The sequence below is a fragment of the Rousettus aegyptiacus genome, unplaced genomic scaffold (assembly GCF_014176215.1).
Source record: "Rousettus aegyptiacus isolate mRouAeg1 unplaced genomic scaffold, mRouAeg1.p scaffold_m13_p_7, whole genome shotgun sequence".
Classification (NCBI taxonomy): Eukaryota; Metazoa; Chordata; class Mammalia; order Chiroptera; family Pteropodidae; genus Rousettus; species Rousettus aegyptiacus.
In genome coordinates this window covers 115,418-135,822 of record NW_023416310.1, presented here as the reverse complement: position 1 = coordinate 135,822, position 20,405 = coordinate 115,418, and the positions used below count along the sequence as shown (strand labels likewise).

General features: G+C 49.7%; 1 protein-coding gene and 1 pseudogene across 4 annotated transcripts in view; one reads left to right on the top strand and one right to left on the bottom strand.

Annotated features, from left to right (window-relative positions):
* The window catches only part of SH3YL1 (SH3 and SYLF domain containing 1), a 29,449-nt gene extending 9,970 nt beyond the window's left edge, over positions 1–19,479 (top strand). The window contains exons 2-10 of one of the 4 annotated variants that reach the window (XM_016155827.2): positions 222–332; positions 2,410–2,523; positions 4,295–4,359; positions 7,231–7,343; positions 8,183–8,311; positions 9,310–9,481; positions 10,085–10,145; positions 15,459–15,515; positions 19,069–19,479. In XM_016155827.2, the coding sequence (XP_016011313.1) occupies positions 222–332; positions 2,410–2,523; positions 4,295–4,359; positions 7,231–7,343; positions 8,183–8,311; positions 9,310–9,481; positions 10,085–10,145; positions 15,459–15,515; positions 19,069–19,259 (1,013 nt within the window). In that variant the 3' untranslated portion in view covers positions 19,260–19,479. Of the gene's footprint in view, positions 1–221; positions 333–2,409; positions 2,524–4,294; positions 4,360–4,588; positions 5,395–7,230; positions 7,344–8,182; positions 8,312–9,309; positions 9,482–10,084; positions 10,146–15,458; positions 15,516–15,628; positions 17,117–19,068 lie in introns of those variants that run through there. The other 3 variants (XM_016155829.2, XM_016155830.2, XM_016155832.2) reach the window with 3 other exon arrangements.
* Positions 13,490–13,608, bottom strand: LOC118606176 (annotated as a pseudogene).
* Positions 19,480–20,405: the final 926 nt, after the last annotated feature.

The following is a 20,405-nucleotide window of genomic DNA, read 5'->3' as shown; positions in this document are numbered from 1 at the left end:
TTAAATGTGTCTGCAAGATTAAGGAAGGGGCCCTGCTCCTGCACACTGCTCTGGCTGTGTGTGGAGCTGGGTCCGAGCTCGCTCGCTAAGAAACCCCCTGTGTGATGGCATCGGCTGTTTCCTTCGCAGCTCGTGGGGTTCCGGGTCGGGGCACAGCATTACGGTAAATTTCTAACTTCTATTTAGTAGATTTTTCATTAAACTCTTCTTTTTAATTTCAGTGAATAACCCTATACCTTCCAATTTGAAATCAGAAGCAAAAAAGGCTGCTAAAATTCTCAGAGAATTCACAGAGATAACTTCCAGAAATGGACCTGATAAGATCATTCCAGGTAAGGCAAATAAAGCCCGTACTGCTCACCTCTGCATTTGCTTCATGTTCTGAGCTACATCCCGCATTCCTTGGCTGCAGGCAGCAGGCCCTCAGACCGCCCGTGTCCCGGGCAGCACCCGGCCCAGGCGCCCCCTCCAGGAAGCCTCGCCCCAAACACCATGTGGCCTCCACTTACACTTTTCTCGGACTCACCTGTCCTTGTCCTCCGCTTCTGAGGACTGCAGACTCGTCTTGCAAACTCACTGGCTAATCTCAGAAATAAATTTTAATTTTTGTATTTTCTCTTTCTAGATATTTACATTTCATAGTGGTTCAGGAGAACGTTAATCAGTAATTCCCAACACAGCTGCATATCAGAGTTTAGTGATTCCTGGGCCATTAAAATACAGCCCCTATACCCCCCACCTGCTGGGTCAGCCCCTGCCCCCCAGCCCTGTGGCCACCTTGCTCAGGTGGTGCCCTGCAGTCAGGCCAATGGCCTGGAACCTGGTGTGAGGTGAGCCTTTGCCAGCTACTACCTGCTAGTTCTAAAGGGTGTGGCGTAGAAACACTTGCCTCCAGCCAGCCCCCATCCACCACAGTGCCTGACTGGTCCTGCGCCAGGGAAACCAGTTTAATTACTGACGCCGGATTCTCTGAAGTACCTTAACCAAGCCTCACATGTCGGGACATTTTTAATCTGTTGTTACCATAATCTGTTGTTACCAGCAGTATTGACTCTCGCTTTGGCCCACCTGTCTTGAGAAAACAGTGTTTCCTAGATTGCTGCTGCCCAGGCCCACCCAGGCCCGGAGAACCAACCCTGCTTCTCCGAAAGTGAGTTCTAGGCATGTGCAAGTGTGAGACACATCCCCTTAGGAGCTGAAGAAAATTCATCCAGAAAAACTGAATATTTGGTGGCAATGTTCTGAAGCGTGAAATGAGTTCATTTTAAAACACGTGCCTTTGCCACACCTGTGTTCCTGAGTAGAAGCGATGAACACATTGAGATCGGAAGGGGAGGTGGCGAGGTAGAGCCTGCCAGCCTGTGGTTGTGCAGGTAAGCCTGTGTGTAGCACAGAGCTCTCGGTCGTGGCGCAGTACGTGTTTGACCTTTAACAATATAGAGGCAAGGTCCACTTCGCAGGCCACTGTCTGAGAGGCCACCTTCATTTTCTGAGAAGTTGTGCTCAGTTATGAACGGACTCTGCAGACGCCCAGGGTAGCTGCTTCATGCTGGTGCATGAATTATCTGAGCATCTGTTATTGATTTAAATTTTGAAATGTGTATAATTGTATTAGAAATTTCATGTTTTTCTAGGGACACCTACAAAGCCTTTTTCACATACTTGGGTACAGTATCTGGTTTGACTTCCTTGACAGAATATTTAAGTAAAGCGATGATAAATCAAACTGCCTTAACAATGAAATCGGGGCCCCCAAAATGACTTCCACCATTCAGGTTTCCCTCGTTACGTGAAAGATGCACCATTGTGGAAATAAATCACGGACACTGAGCCGCCATGCTCAGCGGGCCTGCGTACCAGTCAACCTCATTTTACGTAGCAAACTTCTCTGAAACGTGCACGAACCTACATCGTGCGAATTGAATCGTGTTTCCAGTGCACTATGGTTGTGTTGCTCAAATCCTCTGACCCATCAATTTATAAAGTTAAAACACATCTTACATTGGCAACATCAGTTAGTTTTCTGTCTTTGAATCCAGATTCTCACGTTAATAAAAGGCTAGCTGCACGGCTGAAGGTCGAGGTCCTGCCACACGCGGCGAGCCCCTCCCCTTACCGTGTCCACAGCGTACCCATCGGTTTCCTAGAGAAAAGTAACTTTAAATTGTGAATTATAGTCTAGATTAACGGACATCGCCAAGTTATTTGCACTGCTACTGGATATCAGTAAAAGCTCATCCAAACCTCTTGTTGATCATGGCGGTTGCAGGATCTTCGAGCACTTATGATGCAGGGAGAGGCAGGGTCAGAGGCCCAGCCCGCCTCCCCGTTCCCCACCCTGAACCCCCTCCCCCCCCCCCGCCCCCCCAGCGCCCCGCCCGCGCCCACCGCCGTCTTTGCCCCCCGCAGCCCACGTGGTCGCCACCGCCAAGGGCCTGGCCGTGCTGTCCGTGGTGAAGGCCGGGTTTCTCGTGACCGCCCGCGGCGGCAGCGGCGTCGTGCTGGCGCGTCTCCCGGACGGAAGTAAGTGAGGCCGCGCCGCGGGGTGAGTGACGTGGGGGGGGGACTCGGGGGGCCCCTGCGCCCCAGACCAGCCGGGCGGACCCTTCACGGAGCGGGCGTCGAGCTCGGCGGTATTTGCGTTTCTGTCCTTAGGGGGGAACCCCGAGTCCTCGGCTTCGCGATGCAAAGGTTTTCCTTTGTTTTACGAAAGTTAGTGAGAAGATAAGTGTCATCCGTAAGCTTTCCTGCTGTTCCCCGTGACAGATGGAAAAATCTGAAGCGTTTTAAAGAATATCCCCGAGGTAGAATCATATCAAGATCCGTACAATTTGGTTTTGCTTTCTTAGGCAAAATCTAATCCTTGGCTTTTTAGAAACAAAATATATCTGCTGTGAATCCTAAGAACCAACATTTATGGTAACATTTAAAATGTACACCAGAGTGTTATAACCAACTAAAAACTTTTTATACCAATTTAACATGATGTTCAGTCATGTAGTGAACACATCGTTCTGTAAATAATTATTTTTTCTGTCGATAATGTGATTTTATTCTGAGAGAGAGCATGGGCCATTAACTGCCCGAGGACACAGCGGTGTTTGGGGGCGCGGGGCCCTGGCCTCCGCCGCCCGCAGAGCACCCCGCGGTGCATCTGGCCCGGGCACGAGCTCCGCGCAAACCGCAAACCGCGGGGCTCGTACCGCGCCCGGGGGGCCGTGCTCGGGGCGCGCTGCAGGAGGCCGCCTGGGCCCTCGCCGGGGTGCCCGCCCGCGCCGGGGCGTGGGGGGTGAGAGGGGTGGGGGTGGCGCCGGCGACCTCGCGGCGGCTCTCGCAGCCGCAGGGACCGCTCCGGGTCGGCGCCCGCCTCTCGCACGCCGCCGCCCCGCCGGGGGCCATCCGAGCGCTGCGCCCGCGTCCCGGTGACGGGGTCGGGGCAGCCCCTGACAGGACGCGGGAGCTCACGTCCGGCTGTGAGACACGCGTGTCTGTCGTCACAGCCCTGCCGAGCCTGCGGAGGCCAGTCCTGGACCCGCCCGGCTGCATCGCAGGTCCTGGGGCGCGCGGGGCAGTGACCGCTGGGCGCGGGAGGCGGACGGCGCGTCGAGAAGTGACCTTCCCTGCACCCGCCCCCTCCACCAAACTAAGTCTCGACTTCTTAACCTCACTTTTTATATCAGAAAAAATAAGCACATAATAGTCTTGAAGTGTATAATACCATGGCAAATGGAATAATTGTTCTTGGTTTCCAAACTTAAGGAAATTTATCCCATTAGAATTTTAATAATCTTGAATTTACAGGGTATTTCTCGTGCTTCTACCAGACATAAAGGCTGTCGAGACGGTTCAGCCCTTGGAAAGTTGCGCCAGAGGGGTTGGTGTAGGGTCGCCTCCCGAGCGGTCACAGTAAACTTTGCTCTCTCATGACAAAGCTCTAAGTAAAGACTAAAATTACTGCTCAGTTACTTCATAAAATATTATGAAACATTGACTAATAGAATTGTCTAATGCTATGTATGTTTCGTTGGGGAGAATTCGGTAGTTTGGTATCAGACATGTTTTACCAAAAAAGATTAGAAAATGGATTGTGAGCCTGAGAGACCCACAGTGAATAACGCCTTATACATGCTTATTTATTACAGAACATTTAAAAACAGGTGGGAATGCCAGATTCTTACTACTTTTAAAAGAAACAGTTCTTTCTTATTTTAGCATTTGCCTGCTAAATGCTACCTGTGAGACAAGGGTTTGTAAAGCTAGAGTGACATTCGTTCTTTTGTTTGTCTTTCTCTAGAGTGGTCGGCGCCTTCAGCCATTGGAATAGCCGGCCTCGGCGGCGGGTTCGAGGTCGGAATTGAGGTGAGCCGGGGTGGCGCACACACCATCACCACGTTCTCTGAAAGCACCTGAAACGTAGTAAAGGAGAGCCGAGAGATTTCCACTCTCTTATTTCACCAGAGATGGAAACAGTTCCCTTTTATTTTCTTGATGACTCTCCGCCTAAAACCACCTAATGCTTACCGTTTCTTTCCTTTTCTTTCGTGTAAAGTGGAGCTCTTTTTCATTCTGCATCTGCTTCTGTCCTTAGCACATCTGCACACAGCCATGTCTCAGATATGAGAGTGGGGCCTGGCTGGCTGATCGGAGGTTCTGGTCTCCTCAGTGGGCCATTGACCACGCCAGGCCCATTGCCAGACAGGCGGCTGGACACGGAGACCCATCGTTTGTGCAAAAACCCAGTTTTGTTACAACGAATGGTCAGATTACTTCGGATTCCCTAGTAAAGGTCGACTTCGTGTTGCTCCCTTTCGTGACTCTTCCTGACGGCTGGTGTGGCGTCTGTCACGTGCGGTGGAAGTCACGCGAGGTGACCTTGTCCACAGAGGCTGCACACGTGCATCTTCCACGTGACGCTGAGGACACTCTGCCAGGGGTCGAGTTGCAGCGAGTGACAGCCCTCTGTCCCACACCCCGAGTGCTTGCGAGGCGAGGCTGTGCCTTGGGGTCTGTCTCAAGTAGCACTTATCTCAAAAATGATGCGCGACCAAGCCATAGCTACAGTCCAGTGACTGTGTCGGAGACTAAAACGGGCGCCCGCCAGGGTGAGGATGGGGAGGACGAGCGCCCGCCAGGGTGAGGATGGGGAGGACGAGCGCCCGCCAGGGTGAGGATGGGGAGGACGAGCGCCCGCCAGGGTGAGGACGAGTGTCCCCTAGGGTCGCCGCAGGCCGTGAGGCCGGACGTGACGCTGCTGCGGCCGTGTGCAGCTCGGCTTCCAGCACGTAGCACTCTCGGGGAATCGCTTCACGCTGTTAGGGATTTGTTGAATAACATATCTGCCATTTGATTTTAGAATAATTAATAATAATAATTAACATTTTCATAAAAATTTCACACATGTCCTATAGAATCATTTCCACACCAGGGCCCTGGAGGACGGTGGCCAGCACTCTCCGTTTCGTAGAAAAATACCCAAGTTGCGTTCCTTGGCTTTCCCGGAGGACAGAGGAGAGAGAGCCAGACGGGTCGTCCACGGGGAGGCTCCTGGTCCCAAAGCCGGCCGCGGGGCTGTGTGTGGCATCGGCGCTGCCTCCCTCAGGGTGCCTGTCTGAGCGCCTTCCACAGGGGCAGGGGTGGGGGGCACAGAGAAGGCAGGTGTGTCTCTGTTTCACAGCGTTTTGGGCAAAAGTGAGCACCGCACCACCTCACTGCAGCACCCCATCCAGCCCCGGCCGAACGTCCATCTGTACACACTACGGCTTTTAGGGCACCGCGTGAGGCGGGCCCGGGCTGGGGAGCTGAGCCGTCCGGGGCGTCCACACCAGTCCTGACGCAGGGCGGTTTGTGCCGCCACCTGAACATGTGCACACGTAGGTCGCAAGCCCTCGGCAGAACTTCTCAAGCGCGCCTGAGAAATGCCGGGTAGCCCTGTCCCACTCAACACCATGGCCCTCAGAAGTCGCCGCATGTAAACAGGAAATGGCACTGGACGTGAGTCCCGCGAGGCGTTTCACGTGGGTCAGGTAGCTGGCATGTTTAGTTTGTCCTGTGACACTCGAGTGTATTTTTTAAAATTAAGTGACTAAACATTTATTAAGAATCTGCTTATATCGGGAGCTCCTTTAGGTCCTGTCAAGTGCAGACTCACTCGGGAATAAAAGCGTTCTTCTGTGGGCCAGCTGAAAACATCCATTTGAAAACACTTAGAAGGTTTAAAGAACTATATAAATTAAGGCATCTTTAAAACCTCAGTCTGCTTGACCTTCGCGCATTTCGTCGAGGCGTGGCAAACATGCCAGTCTTCAGACATGATTTTGATTCACCCTGCAAAAAGCTGCACGTTTGTGTATATACATATGCACACACACACATGGACACACGTGGACTTCCTTGCACGTGTGGTCATTATTACTGCACCGAGGTAGTTTTAGAGCTGCTCAGTGACTTGGCCAAAATCACACAAAATGCATGAGGCAGGAGGGGTGGAATTCACACCCAAATACTTTCGACTTCGACCCCGACGTCTTGGCTTCGAGCCGTCATGCCTTTGCTTTTCCGGGTGCGCTCGACGCGTGGGTCTGGTGCCGGCCGCAGCCAGGTCCTGTCGGTTTCCAGCCTCGCCTGGAGCTCTGGGCAGCGGGGGCCGCCGCGGACGCCCCTGCGGTGTGCTCCCCGTGGTCCGTGCTCTTCCTGAGGACCTACCTCAGGGGGCAGGTGGTCTTCCCTGTAGTTCAAACCCCGGTGTGTGCCGTGTGCCGTGGGCCGGTCCCTCGTAGGCTCGCGGCCTCGCCAGGTACGTGAGTGGGGGTGTCCCTGGGAACCGCGCCCCCGGGTCACTGGGCCTTCGGCTGCACGCCTCGTCCTGGGGTCTTCGGCTTGGCTTTCTTCAGATTTGGTTCCCTTTCAATAACCTTGCGTTGGCCTGCTCTGTGACCCCTGTGACCGTCGACTCACCCTCACCAGCTCCTGCCACCCCCGCATCAGCAGGCTGCCGAGGCCGGGGCAGTGTGCACGGCGGCCGGCCGGAGCTGTCCGGCGGCGTCACCCGCAGAAGGCCTCCTTGCTGACGCCCTCAGCTCAGAATGAGGATTCGACTCTTCTTTCATCTTCTTTCTGTCTACGTTGAAATTCTTGCTACGTTGTATATAGGATACTTGAGTTTTAATCAGCATATGCTTTAAATAATATTTAAACAATTATTTTTTAAATAAATGGGTTTCTGTGTTTTAGGTATCGGATTTGGTAATAATTCTGAATTACGACAGAGCAGTAGAAGCTTTTGCAAAAGGGGGTAACCTGACTCTCGGAGGGAACTGCACTGTGGCCGTGGGGCCTTTGGGCAGGTGAGCGCCGCGGGGCCTTTGGGCAGCTGCAGGAAGTGTTAGGACCTGCACGTTGTGTGCATCAGGAGGAAGGTTGATTTAAAATGCAAAAAAATCATGATTTGTTTCCGTTATATTTGTTGTATCTCCCAGAAGGTTTGAGATGGCTTAGAAATACAAAATTTACAAAACACAGTGTGATGCAATGAGAAAATTTGAAACTACATACAAAAAGAAAGTAAATATTTCTGAAATGTAGGCCATTGTATGTACTGGAATTTTTTTAATATGAAATTTACATTAAGCTTTGGAGGAGCTAAAACAAGTCTGATTTAATTTACCGATAAAGGACAATGTTGATCAGAAAATAAAAGGTCCCCTTTCAAACTAAATCATGGAAACCTGCATGGAAGTGTTTTCCTTGAGAGTTGTTAGAAATGCTTCCATTGGACTCCCCTTCTCTATTAATAAAGTTCTATTCTCGCATTAATTGAGCTATTTAGAAATATTTTAAACCCAGACTATTTATAAAAGTTATACAGTGAAATTATCTAAAAAAGCTTCTAAAGCCCATGAAAACACTCAGTGTGAAGAGCCCACAGTCAGCCACTCTCGGGGTGTCTTCCCTGTGTGGGGGAAGGAAGACGAAGTTGGAAACAGCTTTGCACGGTTCTGCACAATGCACCCCTGTGGCCCAGGTTTGCACGGTTCTGCACAATGCAGCCTTGTGGGCCGCCGCGGCCTGCAGGAGTGTGTCCTCCAGACCTGTCCTCTGTGCTGCGCGCACAGGCAGCTGAGGCCAGGGAGGTGGCGGCGGCCTGTCCCACGTGGGCCCGAGGTGCATCGCCCTCTGTCCACAGGAACCTGGAAGGGAACGTGGCCCTAAGGAGCTCGGCTGCTGTCTTCACCTACTGCAAGTCGAGAGGACTCTTTGCTGGCATAAGTTTAGAAGGCAGCTGTCTGATTGAAAGGAAGGAGACAAATCGGAAGTAAGTGCGAGCCAGGTGATCTTAACTGATTTAAAGGAAGCGTTGTGAGGAAACGCTGCATCGTGGATTTGTACTGTGGTGGTTCTTCCGAGTTTACTGACTACCTTTGTACATTTTCTAAATTAACAGTATATAGCTCTGAGAGTGAATTTGTTTACTTAAAAATTCAATATGAAATAATATGTACCTATAGAAAATTTAGAAAACAAAAAGTTAAAAGAGAGGAAAAACATTTTATCCTTTAAAATTAACTATTCACATTTGTTTCCTTCCAACATTTTCTTAAGCTTAATTTTTTTGCCACATATTACTGTATCGTAATCAATTCAATTGTAAATCTTATTTTTCCACTTAGCATTATAATATTAGAATCATAAATATAAGTTAATGGCTACATAATATTTTATTAGTTTGATGAACCATATTAACTGTATTTTCAAACGTGCAGAGGTCCACACCAGTTACAGCTTATGGGTCAACTAAATGATTCTCATCAGGAGAGGTTCCCTGTTATCGTGCTCTGCCCTTGTCTTCCCTAAAATAGAGACCGCTTTTGACTTAAAAAAAAACAAAAGGATTTGGAAGTACCGTAACAGGCTGAGAGGAACTTCCACTTTAAGCTGGCATCGGGCTACATTTTCTAAAGCCGCCCTTCCGGGGGTTAGGGCTAGGAAGGGACTTGTTAACCTGTGAGACCGTGTGTGCTCGCAGGTTAACGGCGGTGTGTATGTGCACGCACGTGCGTGTGCGTACGCACAGGTGTGTGTGTGTGCATGTATACGCCTTTTCTGTGTGTTTGGAGGAAGGGTGGGCATGTCAGACCATTGATGGTGGCGGCCTCCGGCGGTGAGCCTGGGGTGCACCCAGGGTTTCCCGTGGTGGTGGCTTGTAGTTAGTGTGTGTGAGGCGGTGTGCACCAAGAGCCACAGAGTAACCACACGCATCCCCCCTGTAACTGGAGAAAAGATCTATGTCTAAAAACTGACATTTCTCACCAGATTTTACTGTCGAGACATCCGAGCTTATGACATTTTGTTCGGAGATGTTCCACGGCCCGCTCAAGCGGAAGACCTTTATGAGATCCTGGATTCCTTCACTGAGAAGTTTGAGAGCGAGCGACGCCGGATCGACGCGCGGAGGGCGGCGAGGGAGCAGAGGAAGGCGGCCGGGGTGCGCAGTCCCGTTCTCTCCCGCTGGTCGCAGGGCTCGCCCCGGGGTGTTCTGTCCCTGACGCCAGGCCCCCGGGAACCCACGGGACGTCCCCTGTCAGCGCATTCATGGGTGGTGCCGGCGGGGCCAGGGGGCCTCGCCGTCCCCGTGGAGGCCTCCCTCCCTCCCGGCATGGAGCTTCGCGACCCCGATGCCTGAGGCGGGAGCCGCGGGGGACAGTCACCCCTCCTGGTACAGGCTCCGGCACCCCCAGCCCACCCAGTTCCCCAGCACCCTGTCAGAGTCACTCGGCCCCCAACGTATGGAGTGAAAACTGACTCGGTCTGACTCGTCGCTGCCTCTCGCGGCCACCACGAAGCTGTCCCATGCTGGTGGTCACGGGGCGCCTCGCTCCCCGTTACAGGACCCCCCCACCCTGTCAGCACCTGTACGTTGTCATCCAGCTCAACCCAGTGTGGCCTGACCAGTCCATGTGGGCGTTTGGGGCCTCATCAGTGAGTGCCTGGGATAAAAATTGCCCCAGATGCTCATTAGGAAAAAACACCTTCGGAGCCCCTGAGGAAAATCGGGGTTTCAGATCATGTGCTTTTTCCTCCCTTGCAGGTGAAGGAGCTGCCTTCAAAACCACGGTCAAGACCACCGCAGCCGCCTGCACAAGTCCAAAGTCAGTATTTCTGTTGCAATTTGAATACAAATATAATTAAGCAGTCATTAGATATTATTGTCAGGAAATCAAGCTACATTGTTAAACTTTAAAGAGAGAAAAACAAATGTCGGCCTCTTCTGGACACCTGAGACAGTCATCAAATGTCTGTGCTCATTCAAAATGCGTTTTCTCCAAGTTAGAGATTTGTCTTTAAAGTGTTTCTCATGTGTCTTTCTGTCAAGACTGCCGACTTAAAACGGGAACAAAATGAGCCTGTTTTTCTTATATACTTATAGATTTATATGTCTGAATATTAATTTTATCACACATGCTCGGGAGCTCAGGATTTCATAAAGTGGCTTTAAAGGCAAGTAAGTTTATGCAGCAGCATGCTTTGGCCGTCGCCCCCTTTGGGTCACTTGTTTTTACGATGGTCACTGTTGGAATTCCGCTTTTCCTAGATAGAGGTCACTGGCGAGTGGCACTGTTACCTGATGCTAACACGGGTACCTCCCGCCGTCAGGCAGGGGGCGCCGTGCTGTGGCTTTGGGGCACAAGGAGGATCCCAGCGCTTACCCTGCCTTGCAAGGCCTCTCAGTCCTGGAGAGCAGATGTCAGCCGTGGGGGGGGGGGGGCGGTGTAACCAAGACCCCCCCCAGGTGGTAGCCGAGACCCCCGGACCGTAACCGAGACCCTGAGCGGCAACCCGGACCCCAGGGCGGCAACCCGGACCCCGGGGCGGTAGCCGACACCCGGGGGCTGTAACCCGGACCCCCAGACCGTAACCGCGACCCCGGGGCTATAACCGAGACCCCGGGCGGTAACCTGGACCCCGGGACCGTCACCGCGACCCCAGGACTGTAACCGTGACGCCGGGGCGGGAGCTCGGACCCCGGGTGGACCTGCGGGCCGGGGAGCCGCGATCCGGTCGCGTGTCGCAGGAGGCTCGCGCCCCTCCCCCGCCCGTGCACCTGCCGGTCCCCTGTCCCGCCGTTCGCGTCCGGGCCCGGCCCCGGGCTGTCCGAATGTCCGCTCCGGCAGGGCCCGCACGCCGGATCCGCCTTCCCTGACTCGGGCCGTGCCGTGCTCTCGGGGGCCGCGCGGTCTTCCGAAAGGGGCGTCTGCTTCTGCCCCGCGCCGCCGCACGCGCCCAGGGAGCCGCGCTGGTCGCCCCGGGCCTGAGTGCGCGCGTGAGCCCGACCGCGCGTGCGTGTGCAAGCGCGCGTCTCAGGGCGCCTCGCCGGCGGCAGGGCGGGCGCCCGCGCGCCAGGTGCGGCCGTGCGCGGCGCGTGCGTCCCGGGCCCCCCGCCTGTGCCCGCCGCGGCCGGGCCCGCCCCCCACGCCCCACGCGTTGCCCCCCGGCCCCGTGCGTCCCGGGCCCCCCGCCTGTGCCCGCCGCGGCCGGGCCCGCCCCCCACGCCCCACGCGTTGCCCCCCGGCCCCGTGCGTCCCGGGCCTGTGCCCGCCGCGGCCGGGCCCGCCCCCCACGCCCCACGCGTTGCCCCCCGGCCCCGTGCGTCCCGGGCCTGTGCCCGCCGCGGCCGGGCCCGCCCCCCACGCCCCACGCGTTGCCCCCCCGGCCCCGTCCGCCCCCTGCTGCCCGCACGTCCGCGGCGCCCCCCGCGCCTTCGGTGTCACGGCCCCTCGTTTCTCGGGCAGCACCTTTTCATCCCGAGCGGCGAACCCCGCTCTTTGATTCCATCAAAGGAGAGTTTAAAACTGGTGTCCGTTGTTAACCTCTTGGTCTCACTCTAACCTCTTCCTAAATTCAGTATCAAAATCCGCACCTTGATTCCGACGCGCCCTCGGGCGAGTCTCGCCGGGGACCGCGCGGGAGGCTCCGAAGGTCCCCCGGCGGGTCGCTCCGTTTCCCTCATTTCTCCTCCAGCCCCCCCTGCGTCGCACGCTTGTGCACACTCACCCCCTAACCAGGCGCACACGGGGAGTGCGGCCGCGGCGGTCTGCGGAGCCCCCCGAGCCCGCCCCCCGCCCCCCGCACGCGGACAGGTTGCCCCCGGCCCGGAAATGCTGCCCCGTGCACCCACCCCCCCCCCGCCTCAGGCGCCCCGCGTGGCCCCGGATCACGCCTCCGGGCGCACTCCGCGGGCAGGGGCGCGGGGCGCGTCCAGCCGCCCCCCCGCGAAGCGGCCTTCGCTCCGCCCCGGTCTCCTCCATGCAGCGCGGGGCGCAGCTAACGCCGTTCTCGGTTGATGCGCGTAATGATGCTGGCGCTTCTGTTGTTACTGTTTCCCCCAGTATCTACCAAGAGCAAACCCAACAGCTCAAAGGATGTGTATGTTTCATCAACTGTGACGTACTCGGCGGATTGCTCCTCAGAGGCTTTGCCGCCGCGGTCCCCGGCAGCGCCTCCGCCCCCTGCCCGCCGCCCCCCGCTGCGGTCTGCGTTGGGGCGTCTGCGGGTTTGCGAGTCTGTGAGCCGGCTGTGTCTTCTTGTTAGCTGGATTGCATTTGCCCCTACCTATTACCGATTTAAACATTTCTTCATGTAGCTGCGGTTGTTTAGACTTAATTTTTTTCTGAAAAGGGTCTTCATTTCCTCCATTTTTTTCTACTGGAATTTCGTTGCCTTTTCAGTTTGTAGAAGTCCTTCATATACATCTTTGTCATTTGGGTTACAGTTTTTTTCCTACATGTATCATTTATCTGTTGATTTTATTTTTCACATATTTTCCTATATGAAAATTTTATTTTTATATAAAAATATGTCTGTCATCTATTTTTAATAGGTTTTATATTTTTTAGTTGTGGTTAAGGCCTTGCCACATCCTATATGATTGCATTTATGATCTCCTAGCTCTTCCTGCAGTATTTTTATTTTTGCAATTGCTGGACACTTATTCTTCATATACTTTAAAATCACTTTATCAATTCTCATCTCCCCTCAATATGCAATTTTACTTAAAATATACATGTATTCCATGATTTTTGGATATTAATCACAATAATATTACATGTATAAATTAATTAACTTGGTATTTGCATGATAATCTTCCCATTTTATATTTTCCACTTGTCGAGATGTTATTTTATGTGTTTCCTAAGATTTCATAGTTTCTATGCCTTTCTCATTAATTTTATTTCCAAATACTTTGTAATTTTGGTTTACCGTGGTGAATGAAATGTACTTTCCCATTTCTATTTTAGTGTGCTTATTTTTATAGTTGAGAAAATCTTAATTTGCATATACTTTGTCTTATATCTGGTCACCTACCCAAAATCTCTTATTCCCTGTCAGTTTTTTAAAATAGATTCTTTTGAGATATTTGTACCCTCTTCCCTACCCTCTACCCTGCTAGTGTTTATTTTTATATATGTATTTTTTTTGATGATTTGTTTTTTAACACCTACAGCACCTGGTCTTCCTAGGTGGTCTTCCATCTTAGTACTAATCAGGCCTGACCCTGCTTAGCTTCTAAGATTAGACAAGATTGGGCATGTTCAGGGTGGTATGGCTGTAGACTTATTTCCATATTCTTTGATTCATGAACTTCTTAGGCTAGGGACCTTCTCGTGGTGAACACCTGTGCTTAGGACCACACAAAGCCTGGCAAGGGCGTGTGGGCACGTGTGTGTGAGCACGTGTGTGTGGTCGCCGGCAACCTCAGGTACTCCAGCTCCAGACCTGTTCCTCCTTCTGGCTCCTCCGAGTGAAAACATGACGTGCAGACTATTTTCTTTGTCTTTGATCTTTTTACCATAGCTTTTTTTTTTGCACTCGAGTAAGAAAAGTGAACCCCAAATCATCCTGAATCATGCTACACTACATTGTCCCCCGAAACATGAGAACAATGATCCAATTTTAAAGAGGGATGTTGAGGTAGTAAATGGTTCTGATAAGGTGATCAGGTGATTTCTATTATATGTTGTTATTGTATATATTATTTTAAAAATCATAAGCTATCGCCAAAACAGGAAGTTATAATGGTAATATTTTATTATTTTATAAATAATACTTCATTATTGTTGTTTTTATGATACATAATTATGTGACTTTTTTCACCCCTATCTCAGAAGGAACATAAAATAATTGTTATGTGGACATGATTTTATAGTGTAGTGATGAGCACGTCTGTTTTACATGCAGAGGGTCATGGGCTCACACCCCAGTGGAGCCATAATCCATGATCTATGGCTATGCTACCCTGAACAAGCCTGATGTCTGATCTCGTGAAGCTAAGCAGGGGCGGGCCCGGTTAGTACTTGGATGGGAGACCACCTAGGAAGACCAGGTGCTGTAGGTGTAAATAATAATTTAAAAATAAATTAATTAAAAAAACAATAATTGTTACATTGCTGTAAAATATCTTCTAATCCTCCTTACAAAAATAGAATTTGATGGTGAAGCAATGTCATTCCAGAAATAAGAAATAGTCATCCTGTGTATATCAATAATTTTAAAAGTCTCATCTGTATACTGAGATGCATTTCAAATAAAATTTTACTTTTATGTGTAATAAGTTAACACATTCATAATATATTTAAGATTTCAATCAAGTGTATACAAATAATGATTGCTGTGATAACTTTACAAGAAATTATTTAATAGAGCCTTGTGATTACTTAAAATTAAAAATAAACTTATGTACATATTTTATTGTAGAAACTGTTAAATAGGGAATATAATAATATGTTAGTATAAAAATCTTTGGGACAAATGGAATGGAAATATGATTTGAAGGTTAAAAACAAATATTACTTAATTTCTGACTACTGAATAAAAGCTTGTTAATTTTTTTTAATGAATGATGGCGGGTTCAGATCACTAAGCCATTTAGGTTCTTTTATCCAAAAAAGAGATTATTTAGTTTAAGTAATTGACAATGAAATATGCTAAAAAGTATACACTTTTAAGCTTGTGTTGAATGTTTTTAGGTGTTAATTTAAAAACGTACAAGTGAGTACATGCTGTTTAGGAATTATTTTATGTGTTAAGCAAGGAAGTTTGAAAATTGCTGGCCTGGAGATTCGAGCCTTTTTTATTCTGGTGTTGTAATCGCTGCTGGAGAAGGTGCGTGCGTTGTCCATGGGTGGCACCTCGAGGCTGAGGCTGTACGGTGCAGTTCACGTGCTTCCGGTCTCACAGAAACCAGATGTTCACCGTCTGCTTTCAACTCAGGGTGTTTTCTGCATTTGTTCAGGCATTCCTTCTTGATTTAAAGCATGATAAAATAATGATATTTCTATCAATTATGGTGACTTAAAAATATTTGCTTAGTAAAGGCAAGATTGGACACTCCTGGGTTTTTTATATTCTATAAACTAATACATTTTCTAAATATTCCCTCCACTTTTTTTTTTCTTTTTTTGCAGGTAAGAGAAACGAGCATAAGCTTTATCCTGAACTTTCCAGTTATCATGAGAGAGCTGGTAAATAAAAATTTCTATATGTTATAAAAGACTCACATCTACCTCATAACCACAAACTCTGCAATTAACCTGCCTTTGTTCCCTCACTTGCTTGTTATTTGCGGTAACGATAGTGACGTGGAAACCTGAACAGACACAGCCCTTCGACTCGTCTTCCTGTGCTACCCTGGAGAAAATGTTCTCTCGCAGAATTAAGCAGTTATTTAGAAGTGTGAGCGGGACACAGGGCGAAGGTTAAACAGTCGTAAAACGATTTATTTGTTCACATCGCCTTTTGTCACTGGAGTCACAGAACCGTACGCCAGGGGTTAGACTATTGAGGTTCATATGTTTCCTGCGCATAGACTATCAAGGTAGCTTGGTACCCTTTATTTAAAATCTATAAAATTATTTCGAAGACGTCTGTTTTGCGGGCCGAGCAGAAGCCCACCGTTCTGCACTGGGTCCAGGCCCTGGCCTTGCTCCGCCTCCAGCCCGGCTTCCCTTCCCTGGAGCGGGTGTGCCAGTGGGCGGTGGCCGTGGCCCCACGTGGGTTGGTGCTACCCTCTCAGGCTCACTAAGAAAGCTCTGTGGGATAGTAAACAGTGCACTGAGCTCTTCGTGATTCACAGAAACTACTGAGATTGTCAAAAGTGTGGCCTTGGAACACGTGTCCTTAGGAGCTAAAGAGGTGAACGTGTGACTGTCTATACCAAAGTCGCAGACACACCCGGAGGCCTGTGTTATAGCCTTTCACCTTAGGACACTGTTGACGAGGTGTCCTGCAGTTAAACATGACGAGTCGACAGCACCCCAGCTTGCTCGTGGGGGCAGGGGAGGGGGAGGGGTGCCCAACGGGGACATGGAGGGGGACAGTCGGTGGCTACAGGGCACAGAGGCTGTGGACCCTGAGAACGCCTTGGTCATGTGGCCCCGGGGACGAGGCCCCCTGTCCTCAGTGGCCTCCAAGGTCAGTACCTGGTGCCTGATAAATAGTAGACATGTCTCTTAAAAGCCGCCATGGGAAGATGCCGAATGACAGTAGCAGGACCCTCGGAGGCTCCGGGGACAGAGGCTGGTCCAGCCACAGCACTGGTTCCCGGCGCGTGGTCCGAATGCAGCGTCTCCTGTCCGTGGCTGGCCGGCTGGGCTTTGTTTTTAGATTTGAGAGTCAGATAAGTTAGGTTGTACAAACAGTAGGGAATAGGTTAATAGTAAAATTAATTTATTTTAGTTCTTTCTCCAAAGATAAGGGAGTTTGAAGGGAAAAAGGAGAAATTTTTAAGTCTGTTTCTAAATTAAAACTTACATGACTGTGTTTCTTAAAAAGCAGCTGTGAGACCAGTTAAGCCCTTACCCAGGGCTCCCTTACCGAGTGCCCAAGGGGGTCAAGGTCGTGGCACACGGGACTTGCCCTCCGCCCTCTGGCCAGTTCCCAAGCCGGCCCACGCCCGCCCCAGGCTGCATGACGATAATTCTCCAGATGGCGTGTGCTTTGGACTTGCAGCCCGTGGGAGCTCCAGCTACACAGTGCCTGGGCCTTTCGGCCAGACGGGGCTTGCCTGTCCCCAGCCCGATAGACAGGCAGCTTTGTAACTGAAGGTCGGCGCCCACCACCCTCCCCCCCACCGTCCCCCCCCCGCGCCAGGTCTTCCTGCCTTCCCCCCACCCCTCGTGACTGTCAGTGGTGGTCTGGACTCTTCTGTGCTGCGTGGGTGCTTAGCAGCACCCCTGGACTGCGCCCCGCTCCCTGCCAGCAGCACCCCTCCCTGGTTGGGGCACCCACAGGAGCCCAGCATTGCCTTTGAGAGCTTGTGGTCTTGTGGCCTTGCCCGGTGGTCTTACTGGCCCACTCACCACAGACACTCACGCTCCTACAGAGGACATGGTCCCTGAGGCTGCCGACCCCATGTGTGGCCTGGGGGTCTAAGTGCCAGCATTGAGCCAGCCGCCCGGTCGTCACTGAAGGCGACCAAGTGTCAGTCTGTATGTGCAGCTGCCTGGTCCAGGCGGGAGGGGAGAGGGTCAGCGCCCACCGCAGGCCCCGCCGCCGGTCTTGTCTGCTGCACGCGGGTGACCGTCACCGCGTGGCCTGCGTGCACATGGCAGCGGGCACAGCCGTGCCACCAGGACCCCCGACACTCCTCTCCCTTGCTTCTTCCCGTTAGGCACGCGTCGGGGGTGGGGCCTCGCTGGCGGCTTCCGTGGTCTGGCTTTGGGTCATCCGATGGTGCTTCACGAGGAAATGACGTTCGGAATGATTTTTTCTTGGACATGGACTCACATCCCTCCCGCCCGGCGATGTGAGGCTGGCACAGGCAACCGCTCGCCTCACAGGGACGGCCACCGATACGGGCCAGCAGTCCTGTGACTGCTTTTGATGATGTCCAGACTATATCGCAATTTGTTTTTGTTTTTTTTTGTGTGACATTCTTTTAACCTTATTCCTTCAAATCAATAGACTAAAAGTAAATATAGTGTAAAATATAAAAATATGCAGAACTTTTTGTTATAGAAAAACTAATCATACCAGTAATATTGCCAGCGTCTCATATTAATGATTGTAAAGGTTACTTCTTTAGGGGAACTCAAAGAACTACGTGGCACATGAGTCATGAAAGCATTGTAGCACCTCCTGTGTGGCTACAAATTCAGTGTTTTGGTCAATGTCATGTGATTAAAGTGTTGACTTTTTCTACTTCTTACTGACAGGCAAGTTCAGTTTATTTTTTATTATTATAATAGTATAGGTTCCAATAAGCAGCTGGTTTTAGATTTCAGTTGTTTATGTTTTCAGTGTCTGTGTACTTAGAATAATTTATGCACAAGGTTATATGAAGCAGCAGTTTCGAGTTCCATGTAGCTGAGTACACAGAAAGTATGTTTATGTTTTTATGATGCTCTACAGTTTGTAACATTTAATGCTTTTTACTCACATCGACCATTCAAGTTACAAAGTATTTTTTCCCATTATAATACATTAAATTTGACACTCATGTTGAAATTTTTGTTAAACACCTGTAGACATGCTTCTTGATGTGCTAATTTGAGTATCATCTCCGTTTTGAGAGAAAGGACCAATAAAGCACCCACGTGAACACAGCCATGAAGCCGGAAGGGGGGCAAGGAACACACACCTGAGCCGGAACCCTCAAAGCCAATAGTGACAGGGCACGGTTTTTAGATCGGATCTTCTATGATACTATCATGAGCCGTACTTCATGGAGTGGTCATGACCATCGGAAGAAGAGAAACATCAATGGTGTTATACAGATTATTCAAAGTTCAAGCAATTACAGCCACGAATACTTGCTAAATACATTGCTAAGAATATAATAATATGCAGCTCGATTTGTGTGGATCTAGTAAATGTTATTATCAAACATTTGCTCTTTTCGAAGAAAAACATAATTTTAATAATAACATGATGAAAATCACACAGACCATCTGCCATGGGCTCTACTGGCCTTGGAGGCCTCAGGATACCCTAATTTGTTAATTTATATCTCACCTACAACACTCCCAGTTTTTTCCATTAAAAATGAAAAATTTAAATGTTTTTTTCTTGTTTTAGGCAATTTGAGTCAACCCATAGAAGTGACAGCTCTATATTCTTTTGAAGGGCAGCAGCCGGGGGATTTGAGTTTTCAAGTTGGAGACAGGATCACAGTCACAGCGAAGACAGACTCACACTTCGACTGGTGGGAAGGGGAGCTCCGAGGTCACACAGGCATTTTTCCGGCCAACTATGTTACCATGAATTAAACTTTACATTATTTTCTTTGAGAATTACAAAAAAATTATTTCTCCACTGACAGGATTTACTATCCAGTTAAGTAAAGTTTAATATAAATTTTAAAACACTCTGTTTATTCCATATGTAAAAGGGTTTGTTTTCTGCATATAAATGGCCAATTTACTGTCTTTAAATACTTTGTACTGATTTTATCACATGTGCTATTAAATAGTTACAATCCTCAATTTACATGGTCACAGTTCTGTGTTCATTGTCAAACATCACTAAACATTTGATTTGGCGAAGCATATGGTAACTGTTTATTTAAATTTGAGAATCTTAAGGGTAGGGCATGAATTCCAGGTCATATATTTCTATCTGCAAAGCGACTAGTGAAAAAGAGATCAGCTTATATAGAGTAGTGATACTTATAGAGTTGTAGATATTCACTAGAATGTGAGCCCTGAAAATTATCTTCATACCTTCAAATACTACATGTAGACATTTATAGTAGAAACAGCCTCAGAGAAGTTCAATCAGCCAAGATGTGCTGAAAAAGAGGCCTCCATCACCTCTTCTCTGTGCTCATTGCTACCAGCAGAATCGACTTCTAGTTCCATGGTCCCCAAATAAATGTGTTTTTTTGTTTTGTTTTGTTTTTTAATGTTAAGTAAATGCCTTGATTTTTTTCTTGTTTTCTTTTTGTAAAGCGAGCATAGGCCCTGTTTCTGGTCTGCCTTCCTGGGCCTGCTCAACTCGAAGCTTTCATTGGCAGGTAGCACTATCGGGGTTTTGATTATCATATTCTTAGATTAAGTAAATTTGGCAGGGATTACAAATACGTAAAATGACAATTTTGTATCTAAAGGTCTTTACGAACTAGAGCAAAAGGCAACCTGACATGATGTACTTCAGCTGGGTAAACGTGAGCGCGTTCAGGCCCTGGCCGCCCTTCCCCAAACGAAGTAAGTGCTCGTGGCGATGGGGTAGTTTAAAAAAGCAAACATGGTGATTTAAGAATTTCCAGACTCTTAACTCACAGTCAATCTTCAGTAAAATATCTATTTTAGGCCAAGGAAAGGAAAAAAAAATATTGTGTTGGCTGGAATTAACAAAAAGGCCAAGTAACACAAAACTCGGCAAATTCTCTCCAAAAAGCAATGAAAAGGCTTGAC